Source organism: Adiantum capillus-veneris, chromosome 4 (genome assembly GCF_014529385.1).
Source record: "Adiantum capillus-veneris isolate H3 chromosome 4, ASM1452938v2, whole genome shotgun sequence".
NCBI lineage: Eukaryota > Viridiplantae > Streptophyta > Polypodiopsida > Polypodiales > Pteridaceae > Adiantum > Adiantum capillus-veneris.
The window spans coordinates 1,824,163-1,845,082 of NC_140934.1; the positions used below are offsets into that span (position 1 = coordinate 1,824,163).

Genomic DNA, 20,920 nt, shown 5'->3' on the forward strand with positions numbered 1-20,920 from the left:
GAGCTCCAAAATCAAGATTTAAGAGCTTGATCAAGAGGTCTGGAGAAGCTCTATTCACACACATAAACATGCATGGCTATGACAAGCTTGGAGAAACTAATTGAGAGTGTAAATATTGGAAAATTAGCCTAAACTCACACAAAATGAAGGGTTGAATCAACCAACAATTAATCCACTATACCATTCAATTGTTTGAGCATTGAGCATGCTTCAAGGGAGTCCAATTGAAGAAATAGATGAAAGTAAGATTTTTATTATGCAAATAAGAAAAAGCACATGCACAAAGAGAGAAAGCTCATCTCCCTTAATCAAGGCTATTAGTGGTTCAAGGGACTTGATACCCATGAATATAATTGCACTTGATCAAGGCCATTATTGCTTAGAGAAGTACATTGACACAAATGCTTAATTACACATAATAAGTTAGCAATGCATTAACTTTCATTAGGCTATGATACCAATTGTATGGAGCTTGGAGGATTGAGCAAAGTACCATTCGTGATCAACATAATCATAAGCACTTAAGCAAAAGAGTGAAATCAAAGTGAAAAACTTGATTATTAAACTAAGTGAAAGAGATGCAAAGAAGCTCAAGTTATAGCCATGAGCTAAGCTTGAAGGTTGGTGGAGGCGGCATCCCCACATAGTGCCAAAAGTACATGCATGCATCCTTACAAAGAAGGGTCAACCCTAGGAAGAGAGAAGGGTTTGGGAGGAGTAACCAATGCATGCACCTAAGTTACATTGAGTTACATTTCATCTCATGCCATCTAATGTAATGTAATGTCATGTGCATTCCCTAGGCTAAAGACCATCTTCATCATGTAGCAACAAATTGGGGGCACCTTGACTTACAACTTCATGGTGGAAACAGATTGAGAGCACAAGTCAAAGTGGCAGAGTTGGCCATAGCACCCATGGTAGCGGAGGCTTTCTTACAAACATGTTTCATCCAAAGATTGAAGGGGCTACGATAGGATATCCCTTCACACATAGCTCTTGAGGAATAAGACAGCTGGCAGAGGCAAATAAGACTAGATCATCATATTACACACATATGACATGCTGGTTTAGCACACATGGTCTAAATATAGAGCGACTCACCCTTTCAATCTTACCATTTACACACCCCTCACAACCGAGTCCTTGGATGGAATCTCTAGAAGTTGTACATCCTGGGCATGGATTACATCTCTTCCATCAAGGAGAGAGTATTATAGATAGCAGTTCATGACTATTCTAGAGGACAGCTTCATTTAATGGCCACAAAATATGTGCCAAATGTGTTGGTGATTGGATAGCTCAAGGTCTCATCTCACATGCTAAAGATCGATGAGCATTGCAACTTCACAAGGACACATATATGCCAAGTGTGTTGGTGATTGGATAGCTCAAGGTCTCATCTCACATGCTAGAGATTGGGCCATCAAAAGTTCACAAGGACAAAAGGACATGCAAACATGCGGACATGGAAAGGAAATACATCCATTTTCAAAGGACAACCCACACATAAGTACTATTGGAGTGGAAAAATCAAAGACAACCGGGTCCCTCATTACTAGAGATTCATAGACATAGGGACTTCTTTCAGAGAGCTGCCCAAATCGATAATGAAGGAGAGAAATTTTAACTTCGTAGGAACAATCCCAAGATTTACAAGGCAATTTGGGAGATCCGACTACAACATAAGCAAACCAGACAGAGAGATATACATGGCCTTCTCTAACCCAACTTGCACCTTGTACGGACTCTCTTTATTTATACTCCCTTACGCATATAGTTCCACATCCATTATAGTTCCATCCCCCTCACCCCTCATGTACACACACAACCAAACTCCCCCCCCCCCCCCCCCCCCCCATGTTCAATCTATTTGGTTTTGTTGCACATTCATTTCCAGATACCTAGAGGACACACACATGCACACCGTTTTGACTCAAAGGCCGAATTCGGCCTAGAAGACATTAAAAAGCCTTCTATCTTTTCTCTCTCGCCATCATGGAGTCTAATTGTTGTTGGGGCGGGCTCATTGGGTATGAATGCATAGCAAGCACATAATTTTTCCCCGCAGAGCAAGTCGTTGCATATTGAACTACGTAGTTTGACCTATCAAAGCTTATCCAAGATGGCAAAAGGTGCAACTGAAATGCAAGAGACAGGCATCTCAAAAGTGTCATTCAAAAGAGTAGGACGCAGACATTAAGATTAGGAACCAAAACACAAAACTACAAAGAGACCCAACCCTCAAAACGTTTGAAATAAAAAGGAGGCCAGAATCAACCAAAAATGAGAGTGAAGCACCCCATTGTATCAGGGGGGCTATTTTTCTAATATACAGTTAAGCCAAACGTGTGCTCAACTCAGAAAATTGTTTTCTAAGTTAGCACCCCCTTCATCATTACATCTTCTAAAAAAGATTGAGATCCATACTACTCAACTGTTAGGGAAGATAAAAGGATTGCATGTTAGAAAGACCCATTCTCAAACCTCTTCAAAAGAACAAACACAAAATTATCTCAACAAACTAACTTGATAGAGCACTCTGACTTTATCACATAAATACGCAACACCTAGCTTTGCTTTAAGAGAAGGGGGGGAAAGGCCAAAAGATTTAGTAATCCACTCAAGTAATGCTGGAAGAATTCTAAAAAATGCTAAATACAATTGAAAGGTGAAGCTTTCATGATCTTCTTCAAAACATAGTTGACATGAATGCTTTCTGGCGACAACAAAACTAAATTTTCCCACTACCAAAAAATGATAATTAGTTGTCATTAGATGTAAGCTCAAATGATATCCTCTTGTTGAGCGAGGCATACACACTTTAAATAGATAAAGACATCAGATAATGAATAGAATCTGATTTGAACAGAAAATACTGGACTCTCTACATCTTTGTTCCTCAGCAGCGCTCAACATCACGGTAGTGGTTCTTGAACATTGCCTAGCCTGTTCAGGTGAAGATAAGCATCTGTGCCTACATACAAAACAAGGTTATTCACAACTATCAGTCCAACTTCATGACTTGGAAGCACCATGTGCATGGTGCATTGCAAAAAATGAAATAAGCAAAACAGAAACATTCAAGCACATGCCTACCCGCCCATAAATTTTGGCACAAATTCCATTACTGGAGTTCAGTGGGAAAGAAATTGCATACCTCTGTCTCTCTCTGTGCGTGCAATTTTCATGCTACATCCATGCATGAGCATGTGTTGGCACGTAAAGACTTGAAGGCTTCTATGAACCAAGAATCAAAGCATCCCCTCTTCCATTTTGTACTGAAGAACAAATGTCAAGTCACTCCCAAGGCTGAACAACTTTCTTGGATGCATAGCAAAGACACAGCAAGCTACTACCAGATCTCTGCTTTCATTGTTTGTAATTGATGCACACAAGCAACAATGTCCCAGCACACCTGCTAGACTTGCTCTCCACCATTCAAAGCCATGAACTAGATCCTCCGTGCCAGACCAGTCCTCTTATCAGGAAGCCCCTCTCTTTTTTTATCCATCCCTCTCTAACCATGGCCCAGAAATCATTACACAGTAAATTGTGAACACTCGGTGTGATCCTGGAGTTCTGTAAGGCCACCCTACTGCAGTATCCAGCAGAACTTGAAAGGCCCTCATAACTACACCCTGCTGAAGTATTGAAAAAGAGTGCCCCTCTCTTGCTACATCTCTCTGCTTTCTCCCGAGTCCACAGACCAAAAAAAAGGCTTCAACTGTAGTTGAAACCAATGCATGCCCTTGCCTTGATATCCCAGATTAAGCCTTTGAAAGTGGAATATGGACAGCAGTAAGACCACCATATATCTACCACCTATAAGAGCAAGGTTATCCAATACCTCCCTCGACCCTTGCCATGCTAGCCCAGTGAGCTACACTGATCAGTTCTTTCCTGCAATAAGCACTTCCACCCCTTGAGCGACTGCCACCTGAATCTGGCAGCTCCACAATAACTTCCCAGCCAACATTGACACACACCCCATACCCAAAGCTTAATGTAAAATAGCCACAAGATGGGGATTTCTAGGGTCCTAACTTACAGTCAACCAGAAGATAGTAAAATCATGATGTAACCTATGTAATATTGATGAGAGGCTGAGGTCCAGCCCACCCATGCACTATGGCTTCACTAACATTCACCCGGGCCCCGGTAATAATGTTGAACTACAAAGCAGACACGGATTTGGAAAAACAACAAAAATGCATGTCCTACACCAAGACTTACTCTCGGGAAAAGAAACAATAACAAAACAATGTACAAACATATGAACCAATTGTAAATCTTGTAATTACCATAGCCTTCCATAGATATAACCTGTAAATCCCCTCCAAAATACTTTGCATAAAGTTTACTTATTGGAAGACCATAACCATATCCTGCCATTACTGGGGGCATTTCTAGCAGCTGCTGCTTGTCATCTGAAACGGGACTTTTTGCAGTACTGTACAGGTATGTCCAAATCTTGGAAATGCCGCTTCTCGGGATTCCACCACCCTCATCAGAGATCTGCAACAGGAGTGAAATGAAAAAATCAGGCTCTGACTTCATATTTGCAAAGCACAAACATCTCTTTAGTCTACCTTGATAGTAACATCCTCAAGACCATCAGCGACTACGACCCTTATTGGAGGTGAATCTTGCTCCGTATTGCTGAACCGTTCTTCGACAGCTCGAAGTGAGTTTTTCACGAGTTCAAACACCATCTGATGCAAGTGAGTTGGAACATACCTATGATACATAAGACCCCACATTCATTTCAATACAACGGATACATTGCAGTTGAACAATTTTTAGCCCATGATTCTGTCAAAAAGAAGGATATAATGCAGTTGGAAAAATTCTAGCCCATGATTCCATCAAAAAACACACACACAAACTTACGCAAATGTGAAACTTGGATCTCCATACACATGCACCTCTGGAGAACCCCCGTATGTGCGCATACAAGCAGATCGAGCATCATCAATTGCCAGCTGAGCAACCTCAACAGGGGATACACGAGTGCATATAAGACCAATAAAGCCTGGCGGCGGATTAGGTCGATGCAGAGCAACATGCTGACCTGAAAGGCACAGAACGCAACACATGTGAGTTATCAGTACTGACATATAGATTGCCAACAAGTTTGCAGCCCCAAAAATATTTTGTTACGTGATCATGACTAAACCGAGCTCGGAGTTGACCTTGAGAAAGTATAAGTTAATTTCACAAACTGAAATTTTTTATTAAAAAGCTCGAATACATACCTATAAGCATCCGTATTCCTATTCGAGACATGTAGAACCGATCAAGGAATTGATGGATCTCTGGCAGTTCATTTAAACCCACCTTTTTACCTAAGTCTTCTTTGAGCTCTTGAACACCCAAAGCCATTGTTGGCATAACATCATTGTGACGCATTTTAACTCTTTGTATAAGATCTGTAAACTTAAGTTCGTCCTCATTATCCATGATGTCAGGAAAACTGCGTAAGTCTCGAAAAGAATCAACATACCAATCACGCACCTGGAACCAGATCAAAACTCCTCAGAAGTGCTCAACCCATGATTTAGTACAATGCACTAGCTTGAGTCTAAGACAATTATTATTAACTGTTCGAATCTTGTATTTATGCAACCTTACTGTTTAGCGAGCCCTAAATAATAGCTGCACTCTCTTATGGACACAGCAGATAAAGGTTGATAAGACTCTATTACAATGACCTTGTTGGCCTCCCTAATGCACAACCTACATTTTCCATAAAGAGGCAACTAGCAAAGGACGTGTAGCAGTACCCTTTATAACATTCACCCTCACATCTACACCAACAACTAGCACACGATCACAAGCATATGAGAAGCCAAGTGCATAATAGACACAATCACAGAAATCTTTAAAACTTCAGTTCAGCTACACACACAAACTCACATTATTACTTCAGGATCAATTCGATCAGCAAGTCCTTGCGATTTCAATGGAGCAGACCTTGTATTAACTTTACCTCAGCCACACATGGGGGCTTCACTTAAGTTTTTGGTCTGGCATGGCAGCTATAGAGCTGATGTGCTAGGTGCTTGTATCCAATTCATTGTAGGCTCGTTTTTCCATGGTTGTAAAGCCAAGGTTCGAGGAGATACATCCACATCCATTTGAGTTCTATACACAGCCACATCAGATGGGGCTTTTTCAATTGCTCCTGCTCTGTAATCAGTTTTTGTACTTTCCCTCAGAATCAGCACCATTGGGCGTTGTGAGGGATTTTCAAGTAATAGAGATCAGTGCACGCGAGAGAGAGAGAGAGAGAGAGAGAGAGAGAGAGAGAGAGAGAGAGAGAGAGATGAAATGAAATGTTATATTAATGTCCTCAAGAGGCCAAAATGACCTATGAGACCAAAAAGTTACAATTGGTGAATCTGATATAGTGTCCGAGTACAGAAAGTACAAAAAGCTGAAAAAACTGAAGCTGAAACAAAATAGGTGGGGAGGGGTGACGGGGTGAGGGCTAATATTGTCACGTGACACATCCCAACCCTATGTGTCCGTGGACAAGCTACACCATAGCAGGGTTCAGTCAGTCCGTCAGTCTAGATTTAGCAGTGATCTGGCACTTTTGTGAGTCTATTCGTAGACCATGCATGCCCAGTCACTTAGCATAGATGCATATCCTCCGGTTGCACACAGCATGATCATCGGAATTCCCATTAGAATCCATTAGCATCAGTTAGGGGAATTTTCCAGTGCATTTAACCTATTTTCCTATTTTTGGTTATTTTCACTTATTATTTTTAAGTGACTTTCCAACAAAAGTAGGTAGGGCAATTTTGCTAAGTTAATATATAAGCAAACCCAAGTTAGCACTTTCTGGCAGAAGAGGCAGCAGGAGCTTCCCGCTCAACAAGAAACTTCTCAGCAGTACCCTTCAAGGACCCCTAGCGTTTTCTGTTCCCAGCAGCACCCACTCATTTCCCTTGGCGTTTCCACAGCAGGCCATCGCCATCAACCACTCAGCATCCTAGCGACAGCAAAATCTCAGGATCGCCATCAGATGTCCAACATTCCTAGCGTTTTCCCAACACAGCCCCATCAGCATTTTTGCTTTGAAGATGCAGATCAGCCTAGCGTTTTGGCAAGAGACAGATCCAGCCAGCATTTTTGCTTTGAAGATGCAGATCAGCCTAGCGTTTTGGCAAGAGACAGATCCAGCCAGCGTTTTTGATTCTCAGCCCAAACCGGCAGCAGTTACACACAGTTTTTAGCCTTAGACACAGTAGCAGATCAGTCCCAGATTGGTTGCAGATGTTCCCCCATTTTCAGCCATAAAAACGCAGCCAAAACAGTCATTTTCAGCCACCGAAATTCAGCGATTAGAAGATCTCAGATTTCAGCCATCAAGTCGTCGTCGTCATCGGCATAGTCCCATTGCATCAGTCCATTGCATATGCGTTGTACACCTTTGTGCAATCAAAGTAGACCGCTCTCGCCGACGAGAGTGGGGCCTTCGGAGGAGGGTTTTACAACTCTCGGGTGGCGTATCTCTTCTCTCTCCTTCTCTCAATCTCATTCACTTGCACGCACAATATCCACTCACTTTGTTCGTGATCATAGCACTCTCCATAAAGACGGAAGGCTCTCTCCTTCCCTAAGAACTAAAAGGAACCTTGAGCAATAAAGATCACTAATCTTGAGAAAATACAACATTCATTCCGCTGCACCTTACATTGGTATCAGAGCTTTGGAAGTGTTTTGCATTACTCAAGGAAAGAACCACAAGAAATTTTTTTTTGCTTGTTGCGATCGCACGAACCCAAGTTTACTTGGGCGTGGCGATTCCTAATCGTGTTTTGTTGAAGAGTGACAGGAATCCCAAGAAAGAAGGGCTTGTCCAGCCTCCCCTCGTGTCTCTTTTCACTCATTGAGAGCGGACCATGCACTTAGCGGCCGGCCAATCGATGTGAGGTAGGAAAAAGCAACCTTGGTGTGAGCGCAAGGCCGCCAAGGGGTGCGGGTGCGCCCGCAGAAAGGAGTAGAACTCGGGTGAAGAGAAGATCCTTCTCCAATGCGATTTGCAAGCAAAAGAAAACCTCAAGAACCCAAGAACCCAAGACCCTCAACACTCAAGGACCTCAAGAACCCAAGATTCTCACGAATCAAGGACCTCAAGAACCTCAAGCACCCAAGTTCTTCGCGAGCTTAAGACCCCAAGATCATAGTGCATGGTCGTCACCCGAAGCGGAATGGATACTTCGCATACAGGTGATGAGCATGAGAGAGGCGATGAAGATTCGTCCCCACCCGGAGATGATTTCTTCAACCCTCCCCCTTCGCCATCTACACCACAAAGTGCACCAGACCCTATGGAGGCAATGATGAAGCAGATGATAGCCATGATGGATAGACAGGAAGACAAGCGCCTTGCTTTAGAACGCGAGCGCGACGCAAGAAAAGAAAGAAAAGAACTAAGGAAGGAAGACGCGGCAGCACGAAACGTAGCACTGGAGGCCGATCGTGCCGCTCATAGATTGGCTTTGGAGGCCGAGCGTGAAGCTCGACAAGAGATACACACTCAAGAATTGATTGCCCAAGTCCTAGCCTCGAAGACCGAACCACCCAAAGATCGTGGGAGTTCGTCAAGTGGTGCAAGCCACGAGGCGGATTCCAACCATCCAGTTACATAAAAGTTGATTTTCAATAAGTATGACGATAAGATGGATGCTACAGTTATTCGTTCTTGGTTGCATCAATTTAATGCTTATTTTGCGACAACTAAGAAGACAGGAAATAGCAAAGTTTTGACGACAGCTATGTACCTTGCTGGTGATGCCATAAATTGGTACCAGGCATGGCAAGAGGCACAGCTAGCCGCGCACCTAAAGGCAGCCGACGATTTCACTCCCCTCTCTTTTAGTTGGGCTGATTTCCAAGACAAGCTCAAGGCGCGGTTTATGCCACCTCAGTACCTCGCACGATTAAAGGACGATTGGCGCGCTCTCAAGCAAAATGGTATGCCAGTCATGTCTTTTTCTAATCGTGTTTTGCAGCTAGGTACCCAATTACGCATGTCGAATGATGAGCGCAAAGAGGCTTTTCTCTTTGGATTGGACGAGTATATCAAGTACGATGTCGAGGTACTCGATCCAATCGATCTCAACAAGGCGGTAGCGATTGCTCTCGTACAAGAGATGAAGCACAACAAGCGAAATCCTAAGGAGAACAAGACTTCCACAAGTACCTCGCAAACTTCTCAGAACCCTCAGAACGGTAAGGATGGTAAGAATGATAACTCTTCTAACCAATCTACCAACAGTATCTCATCAAAGAATTCTTCCAATGAATCTAAGGGTAAGGCTAACACAACTGCTAAACCTAAGCTTACTCTAGATGAAAAGATAGGACAAGGAATTGTAGGAGGATATATCACGTCGGAAGAACAAAGCACGTATTCTAAGGAAGGTCGTTGTTTTCATTGTCACATTAAGGGTTAACATAAAAAGAACATGTCCTAAACTTGAATTGAATGAATCTAAAGGACCCACAGCACCCACTACATCTGTCAATGCAATGAATGATAACACGGGTGTGCCTAAAGTTTCGCAGGACCCTCCCATTGATGATTCTCTCATTAAATGTTATGGTCGTACGTCGGGGTACCGTTTTGTCATATTGTTTGACCCAGGTAGTATGCATGATGTGATCAGTCCCTCTCTTGTTAAGAGAGCCCGCCTCGAAGTTAGTCTGAGATCTCCTATCAAGGTCTCTAGCTTTCGTCCTGGTATGGACGCTCTCATCACGAAGGAGTACCTTGATGTGTTGTTTGCAATTCAACAGTCTGCCTTCACTAGAAGATTTGTTGTTTCTCCTCTCTCAGGATATGATATGATTTTAGGCATGAAATGGTTTCATGAAATAAACCCTCTCGTTGATTGGGAGGCTAACACTTTAACTTTCAATGCCAAAAGTGATTCTCCTACTGTCTTTCATGGAGTGGACATTGTTCCTTCTCCATCTCTCATTGCTAGTATGCAGGACAAGGTTGAAAGGATTCGGGATAAGGAGATTCTCTCAATCTCTTTTTCTCCACAGCATGATACACAGGATTTGCATGATTATGAGAGACAGGATGATTTGGATGATAAAGATAAGCATGATGAATTGCATGACGATGATGTGATTGTTCACAAGGATGATGTGTTAGTGGATGCTTTTTCTAGCGAAGCTAACCTCGTTGTAGATTCGATCAATCACGAAGAATCGATCTTGGCTTCCGAGTCGAGGTCCACAGATCCCCCACAAGAAGATTCGATAGATCTCGAAGAAGCGATCTTGGCTCTCGAGCCTTGAGCCAAAGAGGCCTCACAGGAAGTATTATGTGTTCGCATGATTGATACGTACGCATTGTTCGAGTGTTTCATTCGTGAAGGTTTCCTGTATTTTAGTCAACATCGTTATATGATCCCTTTTCCTAGGCATGACTTATTGTATGTTGAGCACGTTTCTATCATGGATGAGCAAGAATGTATGCGGATTGTTCATGAAAAGCTGAAAAGTTTGTATGTAAGGAAGTCGCATTCCATGTCTCTTCCTTGGCATGACACAGTTTCCGAAAGAGCACATGATAGTATGAGCACCAAGCATGGGCATTTCCATTGTGATTTGCCACAGTTGATTGATTTCGATCAAACTAAAAAGATTCGACCTCATTGTGTGCATGTGTTTGATGAATGGGTTGTCACTACGTCTCTATGTTCGTCTACATTGCATACACAGTCTTTAGAGAAACAAGATTTTTTTCCTTCACTTTACATGGAATGGGTATGTATGTTCATGGTTTTGTGTTGGAGATGGTTTCAGGAATTTTCAGCCATGGAGATTCTTGAAGACGAAAGAAGCAGGACTCTAGACGGAGTTGAAGCAAGGAAGGAGATTCAAACGACTTTGTGTCGCTTTCGGCGCGGCCCAAAGAAGCAAGCGTTGCAGACCTTTATGAAGTTCAAGTACCGCAAGACCCACCCATCAGAGTGGGCCGGCGAAGAGTCCCTTCCAGGATTCCGGATGCTGTTGGCGATCTCCCTCGACGCCATACAGTTCGGTACCAATACCTCACTTTGAAAAGGAGGGGATGTCACGTGACACATCCCAACCCTATGTGTCCATGGACAAGCTACACCATAGCAGGGTTCAGTCAGTCCGTCAGTCTAGATTTAGCAGTGATCTGGCACTTTTGTGAGTCTGTTCCTAGACCGTGCATGCCCACTCACTTATAGCATAGATGCATATCCTCCGGTTGCACACAGCATGATCATCGAAATTCCCATCAGAATCCATTAGCATCAGTTAGGAGAATTTTCCAGTGCATTTAGCCTATTTTTGGTTATTTTCACTTATTATTTTTAAGTGACTTTTCAACAAAAGTAGGTAGGGCAATTTTGCTAAGCTAATACATAAGCAAACCCAAGTTAGCACTTTCTGGCAGAAGAGGCAGCAAGAGCTTCCCGCTCAACAGGCAACTTCTCAGCAGTACCCTTCAAGGACCCCTAGCATTTTCTGTTCCCAGCAACACCCACTCATTTCCCTTGGCGTTTCCATAGCAGGCCATCGCCATCAACCCCTCAGCATCCTAGCCACAGCAGAATCTCAGGATCGCCATCAGATGTCCAACATTCCTAGCGTTTTTGCTTTGAAGATGCAGATCAGCCTAGCGTTTTGGCAAGAGACAGATCCAGCCAGCGTTTTTGATTCTCAGCCCAAACCGGCAGCAGTTACACACAGTTTTCAGCCTTAGACACAGTAGCAGATCAGCCCCAGATTGGTTGCAGATGTTCCCCCATTTTCAGCCATAAAAACGCAGCCAAAACAGTCATTTTCAGCCACCGAAACAGTCCCGAAATTCAGCGATTAGAAGATCTCAGATTTCAGCCATCAAGTCGTCGTCGTCATCGGCATAGTCCCATTGCATCAGTCCATTGCATATGCGTTGTACACCTTTGTGCAATCATAGTAGACCGCTCTCGCCGACGAGAGTGGGGCCTTCGGAGGAGGGTTTTACAACTCTCGGGTGGCGTATCTCTTCTCTCTCCTTCTCTCAGTCTCATTCACTTGCACGCACAATATCCACTCACTTTGTTCGTGATCATAGCACTCTCCATAAAGACGGAAGGCTCTCTCCTTCCCTAAGAACTAAAAGGAACCTTGAGCAATAAAGATCACTAATCTTGAGAAAATACAACATTCCTTCCGCTGCACCTTACAAATATAAAGGGTTAGCTAATGGATACACATCACTAGTAATACAAATACAAATGAAATACAAATCATCAGAGGTAGGCGGGTCAAGCTCAGATGAAATCCCTCATCGATCGCTGCCAAATCTCCTCAATATCCTCCATGGTCAATACTCTGACTAGTCGTCTCACATGTCGAGCTACAATGATCTGTATCCTTTACTGCCACCTCCGTCGATGATGTGAGGCCCCCCATGGTTGTGGGCGCCTAGATTTGACTAGCTCAATGGCTCGGTCAATCAGCGTACCTCTGGTGTAAGTGGGATCTGAGATCTACTGTGATGACTGCTCCTCTGGCTATTCCATGTCTGGTGTAAAGAAGTCTCTGATCTGTCTCTGAGACTGGCTCTCCCTTGATGCCCTCAACAAGCTCTCTCTATGTCTGGGCAGCTCTAGTAGAAACAATCCAAGACATCTCTGATCCTCGTATCTCATGACTCTAGAAAATGGTCCAAAACCCTCTCTGAACAGACAGTAGAAGCGGCCTCGTATCTCATAGTACACCTGGTAGTGACATGTATAGTGTAGCTCTGTCTGTGGCTCTAGGCGACATAAATGACACATCCTAGCCTCTGCTAGTACCCCTCGAAATCGGCCAGTCTCAATCTGAAGCTGATGTGAGGATGTGCGTTTTTGCCCAATAGCACACCATATCCCATAAGATAAGTGTGTATCCATGTATGCAGGTCTAGTCACAAAACCGTCCTCCATGAGTTGGGAAAGATGCTCTTTATAGAAACCCGTCTTCGTGCCCAACTCATGTGCCGGCTGTATCCATGTGCTATTAGTATCTAGCTGAATCAGATCCTGACGTATGAGTCTGGTGATCTCTGTCCATGTGAGGGGTAGGGAGGGTGCATCCAAGAAATACTGGAACGGAGGCAATCTATCCATGCTGAAACCATGTGACTAAAACCATGAAGTCATCTATCCATACCAACATGCTGTGTCACCCTGCAGTGCTCGTTGTTGGGATGACTTCAAGGCTAGCCGAGCGTATCTGTCCCTGGGGAGGTCACAAGACCCATACACTATGTATAAAGGATACTGATCTAGTCAATGCCTCGACCACGAGGGGTGGGGCGGCAAGCTCTGCTCGAATAATCTCATGTGGCACTAAGGCCTTAGCCCTAATCGTCCGGAAAATCATAGAGACAAGAGGCCTCTCCATACATCTCCATCCATCCGTGCTGCCAGATCTTCCATGGTGGTCTATTGAAGGTCCCCATATCTGAACTCCGTAAAGTATAACTGAAGCCACTAGAGTGTCAAAAAGCTAGAGCTTTGTTCGCGGGTCCTGAAACTGAATCTGTGAACATGTCCTCTCCAATCCTCCCAAGGCTGCATAGGCTCTCATTAGTCTGGTCTCTGCTGCTCTCCTCAATGAAAACACCGGTCCATTGAAGATACCCTAAGATAGGTGTAAGCATCTATGTACTCCACTGTCTCCTGGCCATGCGTAAATGTGGGTGCTGACCTCCTGACCCACTGAGATGTGGTATTGAACATCATAACTTTGATTTTCCCAAACTTGACAGACATTCCACTATCATGGGCAAATGTGTGCAAAGCATCCAAATAACGTTGCATCCCCTCTGGAGAGTCGGAAATCAACACAATATCATCAACGTATAACAACATCAAAATCCATGTCTCTGCTCCCTGTCGCTCTACATAGTCTGAAAACTCATCCACATACATCCCAAAAAGAGTCGGAGATAGGGGCCATCCCTGCTTCACCCCAATAGTGGAGTGGACCATGTCAAACATACCCTCATCATAGTTACAGGGAATGGCCATTTTCAAGTCTCCGTCCCTCATTGCCATCCCAGTTTCCTATTTCGGACCATCGTTCCGTGTTTCAGACGTGAGTATCCGAAATAGGGAATGGCATTCATGCATGTTGTGTTTCGCGTTTCGCGTTCCCCGTTCCAATTTCCCGTTCCGGGTAACTATGACCCTCATTAGTGCGTACCCGCCCTACCACTGTCCTATATAAAGCCAAGATCCCCTAGATCAGCTCTGTGGGCACACCAATGTCTTGTAGTCTGTGTATAAGTCTGGATCTTGGCACTGTGTCAAAAGCTTTGTGGAAATCCACAAAGCTACAGTAGATCCTCTTGCCATGGTGTCTACCCTCCTCGATCATAGCTCTGAGTGTCAGAATCTGGTCAAAAGTGGAGAAAACCTTTCCTGCCCTGATGCTCGTATGCCCTCTCTTTCTGCCCATTTACTCAGCTCTTCATCAAGAATAGATGCATACAGCCTAGCCAGAATGTGACCAACCATGATGGTGCGATAATTTCCGGGAATCATGGGATCGCCTGACTTGAAAATAGACACGATCGTGGACATACTCCAACTCTAAGGAAACCCTCATACATGGCTCGATTAAACATCATAGCAAGAAGCTTTGCAAGCATAACTCTGGCATGGATGAAGTGCTCTGCTACCAGACCTTCATGATCATATGCTCTCCCTGTCTTCATCCTGTCAATGGCTTTCCTTACTCTCTCAGTAGTAAGAAAGTACATGTCTCAAGGCATGTCCCCAATGGGTCCGGCAAAGGTGGCTGCCCTGATGATGTGTAGAGAGATGTGGCATATTCCCCCCGTGTCTCTGTGGAGGTGATGGTTGGTGATGGTGAATGCTCATGGAATAGTCTCCATGCCTCGCCTCACACCTGACTCATAAACAACTTATACACATCCCGCTCTAGCTGAGATATATAAGCCCTCTTCTTTCATCGCACTAGCCGGCAAAAGACAATTCATGATTGTCTATGTGTGGTAATACCCATGATCACCTCCCTCTGCAATCTAATCCTCATCTCTCTGCACTCCTCATCATACCAATTGTTTTGAGGCATGCTTCCATATCGTCTCCGTGTAGGCTGACTGTGGGGGAATGCCTCTGATGCTGCATCATGGAGCATCTCTGTCAGTATCTGAGTGAGCTCATCAAGTGGCCGTACTGGCTCCTGAGTGCATAGTTGCCTGTTTATCTCATCCATGTATACGCAATCTGTCTCCCTCACGAAGGTATACCGAGTGTGTGTGGGGACCTCTCCTAGTGGAGCTGTGCTGAACTGGAACGTGAGAGTGAAAGACAAGATAGCATGATCAACTGCTAGCAGCTACTCCAATTGGCCTAGTGCCCACTATAAAATCCTGAAAGGATGGAATGAGACATGGTTGGACCATAACATAATCCCCTGTGCTAGCCCCATGTCGGTGTGGAAAACATGCGAAACCTCCCGATGTAGGAAATCTCTGTAGGCTATTCAAAATGGCCAATCCATGTGCAGTTCCCATGTCTATCAAGTCTCTGCCATACTCAGTGTGCTCCTCATCCTGTGGTAGTCTCGATAAGCCCATCTCTATACCATCAAGCTCCCTAAGCATCTCCTTTGAAGTATCATAGAATACTGTCTGAGGATTGGTAGTCCTAGCATTAAGTCCCCTAGTATGATAATGTCACCATCCTTGGAAAACTCCCATATGTCATCATCCAAGATAGAAAAGGGGGAGTGTCCTCTAGGTGATGCATATACTGACGTACTAGGAGGGAAATAACAACTGCAATGTAAACATATCTACCTTTCTCTGCCTTCAATCTCACCCACATGTACCTAGCCTGCTCATCCTTGCGTGCTATATGTATCAACTCCTCCCTGAATAAAATTACCACCCCCCCTGAGCCCCACCCTCGATGCTCTGATCGGGTCTCCTGTCTGCAAGCTGGCTCCCATCTATATCCGCTCACCTACGGCATGGACTACCCAAGAGCCTGATGTGTCTCAGAATAGAAAATGATGTCCCTCCCAATGAAACTATCCTCAAAGGCACCTACATTAAGGCGTAGAGATCCATAACAGTTCCAGGCAGCCACCTCCCATAGGTCCCGCACCATCATGTGGAGCGTCGCTCCATTATCGCGATCCTCCCATCTATAAAAAGCAGTCTTCCCTTTTCCCTTGCCGCTCTAATCTCAGACATTACTTCCTTCATATGAGCAATCTCCGAGAGTGTGAGGTCGTCCCCAAGAAAAATACATGTCTTCTTAAGAGCGGGTCTTTTCTTCAAAAAGTCCTCCTTTGCTTCTAGAGAGGGGAAGTGGAGGACAAGCGCTCTTTCCCTAGAAGTTTCCCCCTTGCTTTCACCTTTCTTGTTACCTACTCGCCAAGCCTTTGTATGCGCTGGCGCAGTAACCCCCATCATAAACATGAGTTCATTGACCTCTTCCTCAACATTATCTTGGTCTTTGAGATCGGCAATCCTCACATGTAAGGAACGCACATGCCTCCTTTGCTCCTAGCAAACTAATGATGGTGGGTGTGGGGGTTGATTCTTTGCCTTTGCCTTTTTTGGTGATCTCAATCTATTTCTTGGCCTCAGTTTGGTAATTATGTCCACCCAAGAAGTTGTCATTTCTTTATTTTGCTCCTCCCCTTCTTTCATGACCCGCACTTGCTCTTTTATAGTGTTGAGCTCTTCCATTACCGATGGTTGAAGTTCCCCTTCTTCGAGTGCACTTTGTGAGCGCACCTCTTCTAGCTCCTTCTTGAGCTTGAGTCGTGCAATCTCCTCGTCTTGGGCCGTCACCCGTTCCTCAAGTATCTTTATCGTGCCTAGGAGGTTGCAGTTGATTTTGGTGATGGACGCTTGCATTTTTGGATGGCATCTTCGAGGGGGTCATCCTTGTCGTTTTGCTTCCTCATGGCCGCTTGTCCTATTTGTGCGCTTGTTTCACAGTCTATGCAATTCCTCAGAGAGAGAGAGAGCCCTAGCCTCCTGTGACACCTGCGCACAGCACCATTCTGCTCCATGCTGACATGCCCTGTTTGCTCATGCCAACTGCTGGACTGCCTGCAAAGTCCGTCTTCTGCCACAAACTGCAGGCTGCATGCGTCGCCTTCTGTGGAAACCCTAATTGCCTGCATGCGCATCGTCTGCTGCAGAGAACCCTACCCACCTTCAGCGCACAACTTTGTTGCAGAAAACCCTATCCTATATGCGCAGCTTCATCCACTTGTTGCAGGACAAACCTTATTTGCACTGCTGCTGCTTCAGTGCTAAATGGTGATTGTTGGCTGTTGACTGCTGTTTTTGCCCTGCTGTCCACTTCAGCCCACTTCCGCTGCAATCTTACCCGCTTCAGCCTGCTTTCGCTTCCCCCTCACACCCGCTCATCATCAGAATTTGCAGCCCAAAGAGGTGAAGGTGGTCTTCATCATTATCCGCGGCTGCTCTTCCACCTATTGTAACGGGAAGGGCACCATGTGCCAACGGAAAAGAACAGATTGAACAAACTTTAGATGCTTCAAAACAACTCAACTGAGAGAGATGCACGGCACACGAGACACGGAGTGGCAGAGTTCCAAACTCAGTACAACGCCGTGTAACAGATTTGGACACTCCAAGTCAAGATTCTACCGCGACACAGCAGAGAATCACTCCAAAACAGTTCACAGTTCACAATTGATTTGACACTGGCCCGGCGGAGTTCCGTGCCTAGAGATGTTGGCCCCAAAGACTGGCGCCCCTTTCGGTATTTCTTTTTGTATTAATCTGCAACTCAAAGTACAAGGGAGTGGGAGGCTCTCACTCTCAGACTCTGCGTCTACATGCTCTGAGAAGTGGGAGGCATGCCCACTTATTTATTCATTACAAGCGATGCCAAAGCAGAGCCCAAAAGCTGGTAAATCAAAAGCTTTCCAAAAATAAAGCAGTTTCAATTTTTTCCCTCTCACAAGCCCTCTTGGGGTAATTAAATCAATTCCCAAAAGCTTCTAAAGCTTTGGAATTCTCCTTGCGTAGACAAAAACAGCCCACGTATCTGCTTTTCCATACGATGTTGCCACATCAGCATTCCGTGATTTGCACCGCATTTTCCGGCCAGTCCGTATGGCAATGCCACGTCATCATTTCAGCAGGGTTTTCCGCGGGACTGTCCATGCCTAGGGGTAGGTGTGTGTGTGTACAAAGGCTGCCACGTCACTAGGTTGTGGCATACCCCCCTCTTGAAAGCATTGTAATCGCCCTCGATTATGCCTGCAAAACAGACAGAAGCCATAAATTGTCTTAGCAAACACTGACTGTTAGTACCGACGCACTAGGAACACACATCTAGCACATGTACCAAATCGACAGTCACATCACACGACATCACAAGACATCACAGGACATCACATGACAAATCACATTCAAACTTCATTCGGATCTCAGACCATGATTAATCGGCAATGCAATTAGCAATCGCAACTAGATCCACTCAAGACCTTAGAGATGCCCGATTGACTAATCCCTATTGCAACCATGTCTATCGAGATCATTCAAACCAAAATGCTGCAGTCATTTCGTCTATCAGTTCTTGCACTTCAACAAGTCAAGAACAAATCGGTATCATATTATCGGGAATTCCAGTTCATAAAGTCATTACAGCAGAATATTGTCAGCTCACAGTATCCCTGAAACTCAAAGAGACATAGAGACATCAGTGACTTTAGTATCAAAAATCGAGGCAATCCGTTGACAAAGGAGTGGAGCAACTCCCCTCTTGTGCATACCCGTTGCACCAGATTCCGCCAAGCTAAGTTCGGGATTCCATTTAGGATAGACTATGCTAATCCAAATGCTTCAAGGTAAAGATTCACAATCTGAGGAGTAACTGCTAGGTCCTCCTCCTCCATCCACTTCGCATCCAATGCAGGATAGTCCTTGAATTTAACCAAGAATCGCCTTATTGCTTTACCCTTAATCTTTATGTCTTTATGTGCTAATATATGTTCTAGAACAAGGATCTCCTCGTTTTCTTCCACTTCGGGTTGCTGATCACTCTCCCCATCTTCGGGCACATCGCCTTCAAAAGGCTTCAGGAGACTCACATGAAAAGCATTGTGAATCCTCCAAGTTTCGGGCAGCTTTAGTCGGAAGGAGACATCATTTATCTTTTCGGAGATCTGGAAAGGTCCGTAGTATCGTATACTAAGCTTTGGAAAAGGCCTCTCCTTTCCCTTTTTCTTTCTCAGGCGTGCCTTCTCAAAACGTAAGAGCACCCAATCGTTCTCCTTCAATTTCAAATCGTGACGATGGCGATCTGCTTCCTTTTCTGTCTTTCTTGAGATTTCTGCAAAGCCTCGTAGACCTTGGCAAAAGCCGTGTCCAAGTCACGCGTGTACTCATTGGCTTCAAAAATCTTATATTTCGTGCTTAGGAAGGGTGGAATTTGCCTACAATAACATGATACACTCTTCGACGGGGAAGGCGCCATTTGAGATTATTGAAGGTGCTACGAAGGTTCCACCAAAGGTAAATACTTTTCCCATTGAGTCTTCTGATCCGAGATGTAAGACTTCAATAAATCTAGTACCACTGAATTGGCAATCTCAGATTGCTCGTCAATCTGCGGGTGGAAAGATGACGAGAACTATAACTGCGTGCCAATGTTCTCCCAAATAGCCTTCCAAAACAAACTCGTAAATCTGGGGTACCTGTCGGAGACAATCGTCTTGGGCATGCCATGTAATCTGAAGATCTGGGCCACAAACAATCTCGCTAAGTGATCCGGCTTGACTATTTTCTTCACTGGAATGAAATGAGCTTGCTTGCTAAATCTGTCAATAACAGTCCAGATACCATCGTGACCACTCTGTGTTCTCGGGAGATCAAAAATGAAATCCATTGCAATACTTTCCCAGGGGCGGGTGGATATGGGTAAAGGCTGTAACAATCCCTGTGCTTTATGCATGTCAAACTTGACCTTCTGGCATACCAAGCAACTGCTCGTCCACATCCTTCTTGAGTCTCGGCCAAAAGAAGTATCTCTCTACCCATAAAAGGTGGACAGTGGCATTCGGTCATAACCTTTTCCCTCAACGGCTGTGTAACGCACAACATGGTTTTCCTCATCAAGTAGCCATCCCGAATGGAATATCCCGCTACTATCTCCCCATTCCGTATTCGAGTGAAAATATATGCAGAATCTGTATCCGTGGCATACTGAATGACCATATCCTCGAAGCTCCTATGATGTATCGCGGGAATAGCCAGAACCAACAGCTTCTGAGACAAAGCACCTACAACCAAATCCTTATGTCCTACACATGGACAATCTGGAAGTGAAACTGTGATAAGATGTTCGCCCACCGCATCTACTTTTTTGATAGCTGCTTCTGTGACAAGAAGTAGCGTAAACTCTGGTGGTCTGTGAAGACAGTAAAATCCGCTCTGAGTACGTAATGCCGCCACTGAGTAAGAGCATGGATAACCACCAAAAGCTCTTTCTCATAAATCTGTGCGGTCAATTCCGGCCTTGTGAAGACAATAAAATCCGCTCCGAGTAGGTAATGCCGCCACTGAGTAAGACCATGGATAACCACCAAAAGCTCTTTCTCATAAATCTGTGCTGTCAATTCTGGCCTTGAGAACAATCGGCTCTCGTAGGCAATGACATGGCCTTCTTGCATTAAGACCGCACCCAGACTACGACCACAAGCATCACAATATACTTCAAATGACTTCTGCAAGTCCGGCAAAGTCAAAACTGGTCCTGTAGTCAATTTCTCTTTCAATGTCTGAAAGACAGTCACCTCTGTGGGGCCCCACAAGAAAGCGACTCCTTTCTGTGTCAAGATATGCAAAGGGAAAGCA

The 20,920-nt window shown here is 44.7% G+C and overlaps 1 protein-coding gene across 2 annotated transcripts in view; it reads right to left on the reverse strand.

The window, feature by feature from the left end:
- Positions 1–2,661: 2,661 nt before the first annotated feature.
- Positions 2,662–20,920, reverse strand: part of LOC147458609 (pyruvate dehydrogenase (acetyl-transferring) kinase, mitochondrial-like) — an 82,205-nt gene continuing 63,946 nt past the window's right edge. The window contains exons 2-7 of one of the 2 annotated variants that reach the window (XR_015187760.1): positions 5,259–5,517; positions 4,894–5,074; positions 4,593–4,740; positions 4,305–4,518; positions 3,161–3,281; positions 2,662–2,977 (exon numbers count right to left, since the gene is read on the reverse strand). Coding sequence is in view for 1 of the 2 variants with exons in the window: in XM_086510060.1 (XP_086366186.1) it covers positions 2,919–2,977; positions 4,305–4,518; positions 4,593–4,740; positions 4,894–5,074; positions 5,259–5,517 (861 nt within the window). In the remaining variant the exon portion in view is untranslated. The remainder of the gene's footprint in view (positions 2,978–3,160; positions 3,282–4,304; positions 4,519–4,592; positions 4,741–4,893; positions 5,075–5,258; positions 5,518–20,920) is intronic. The other variant, XM_086510060.1, reaches the window with a different exon arrangement.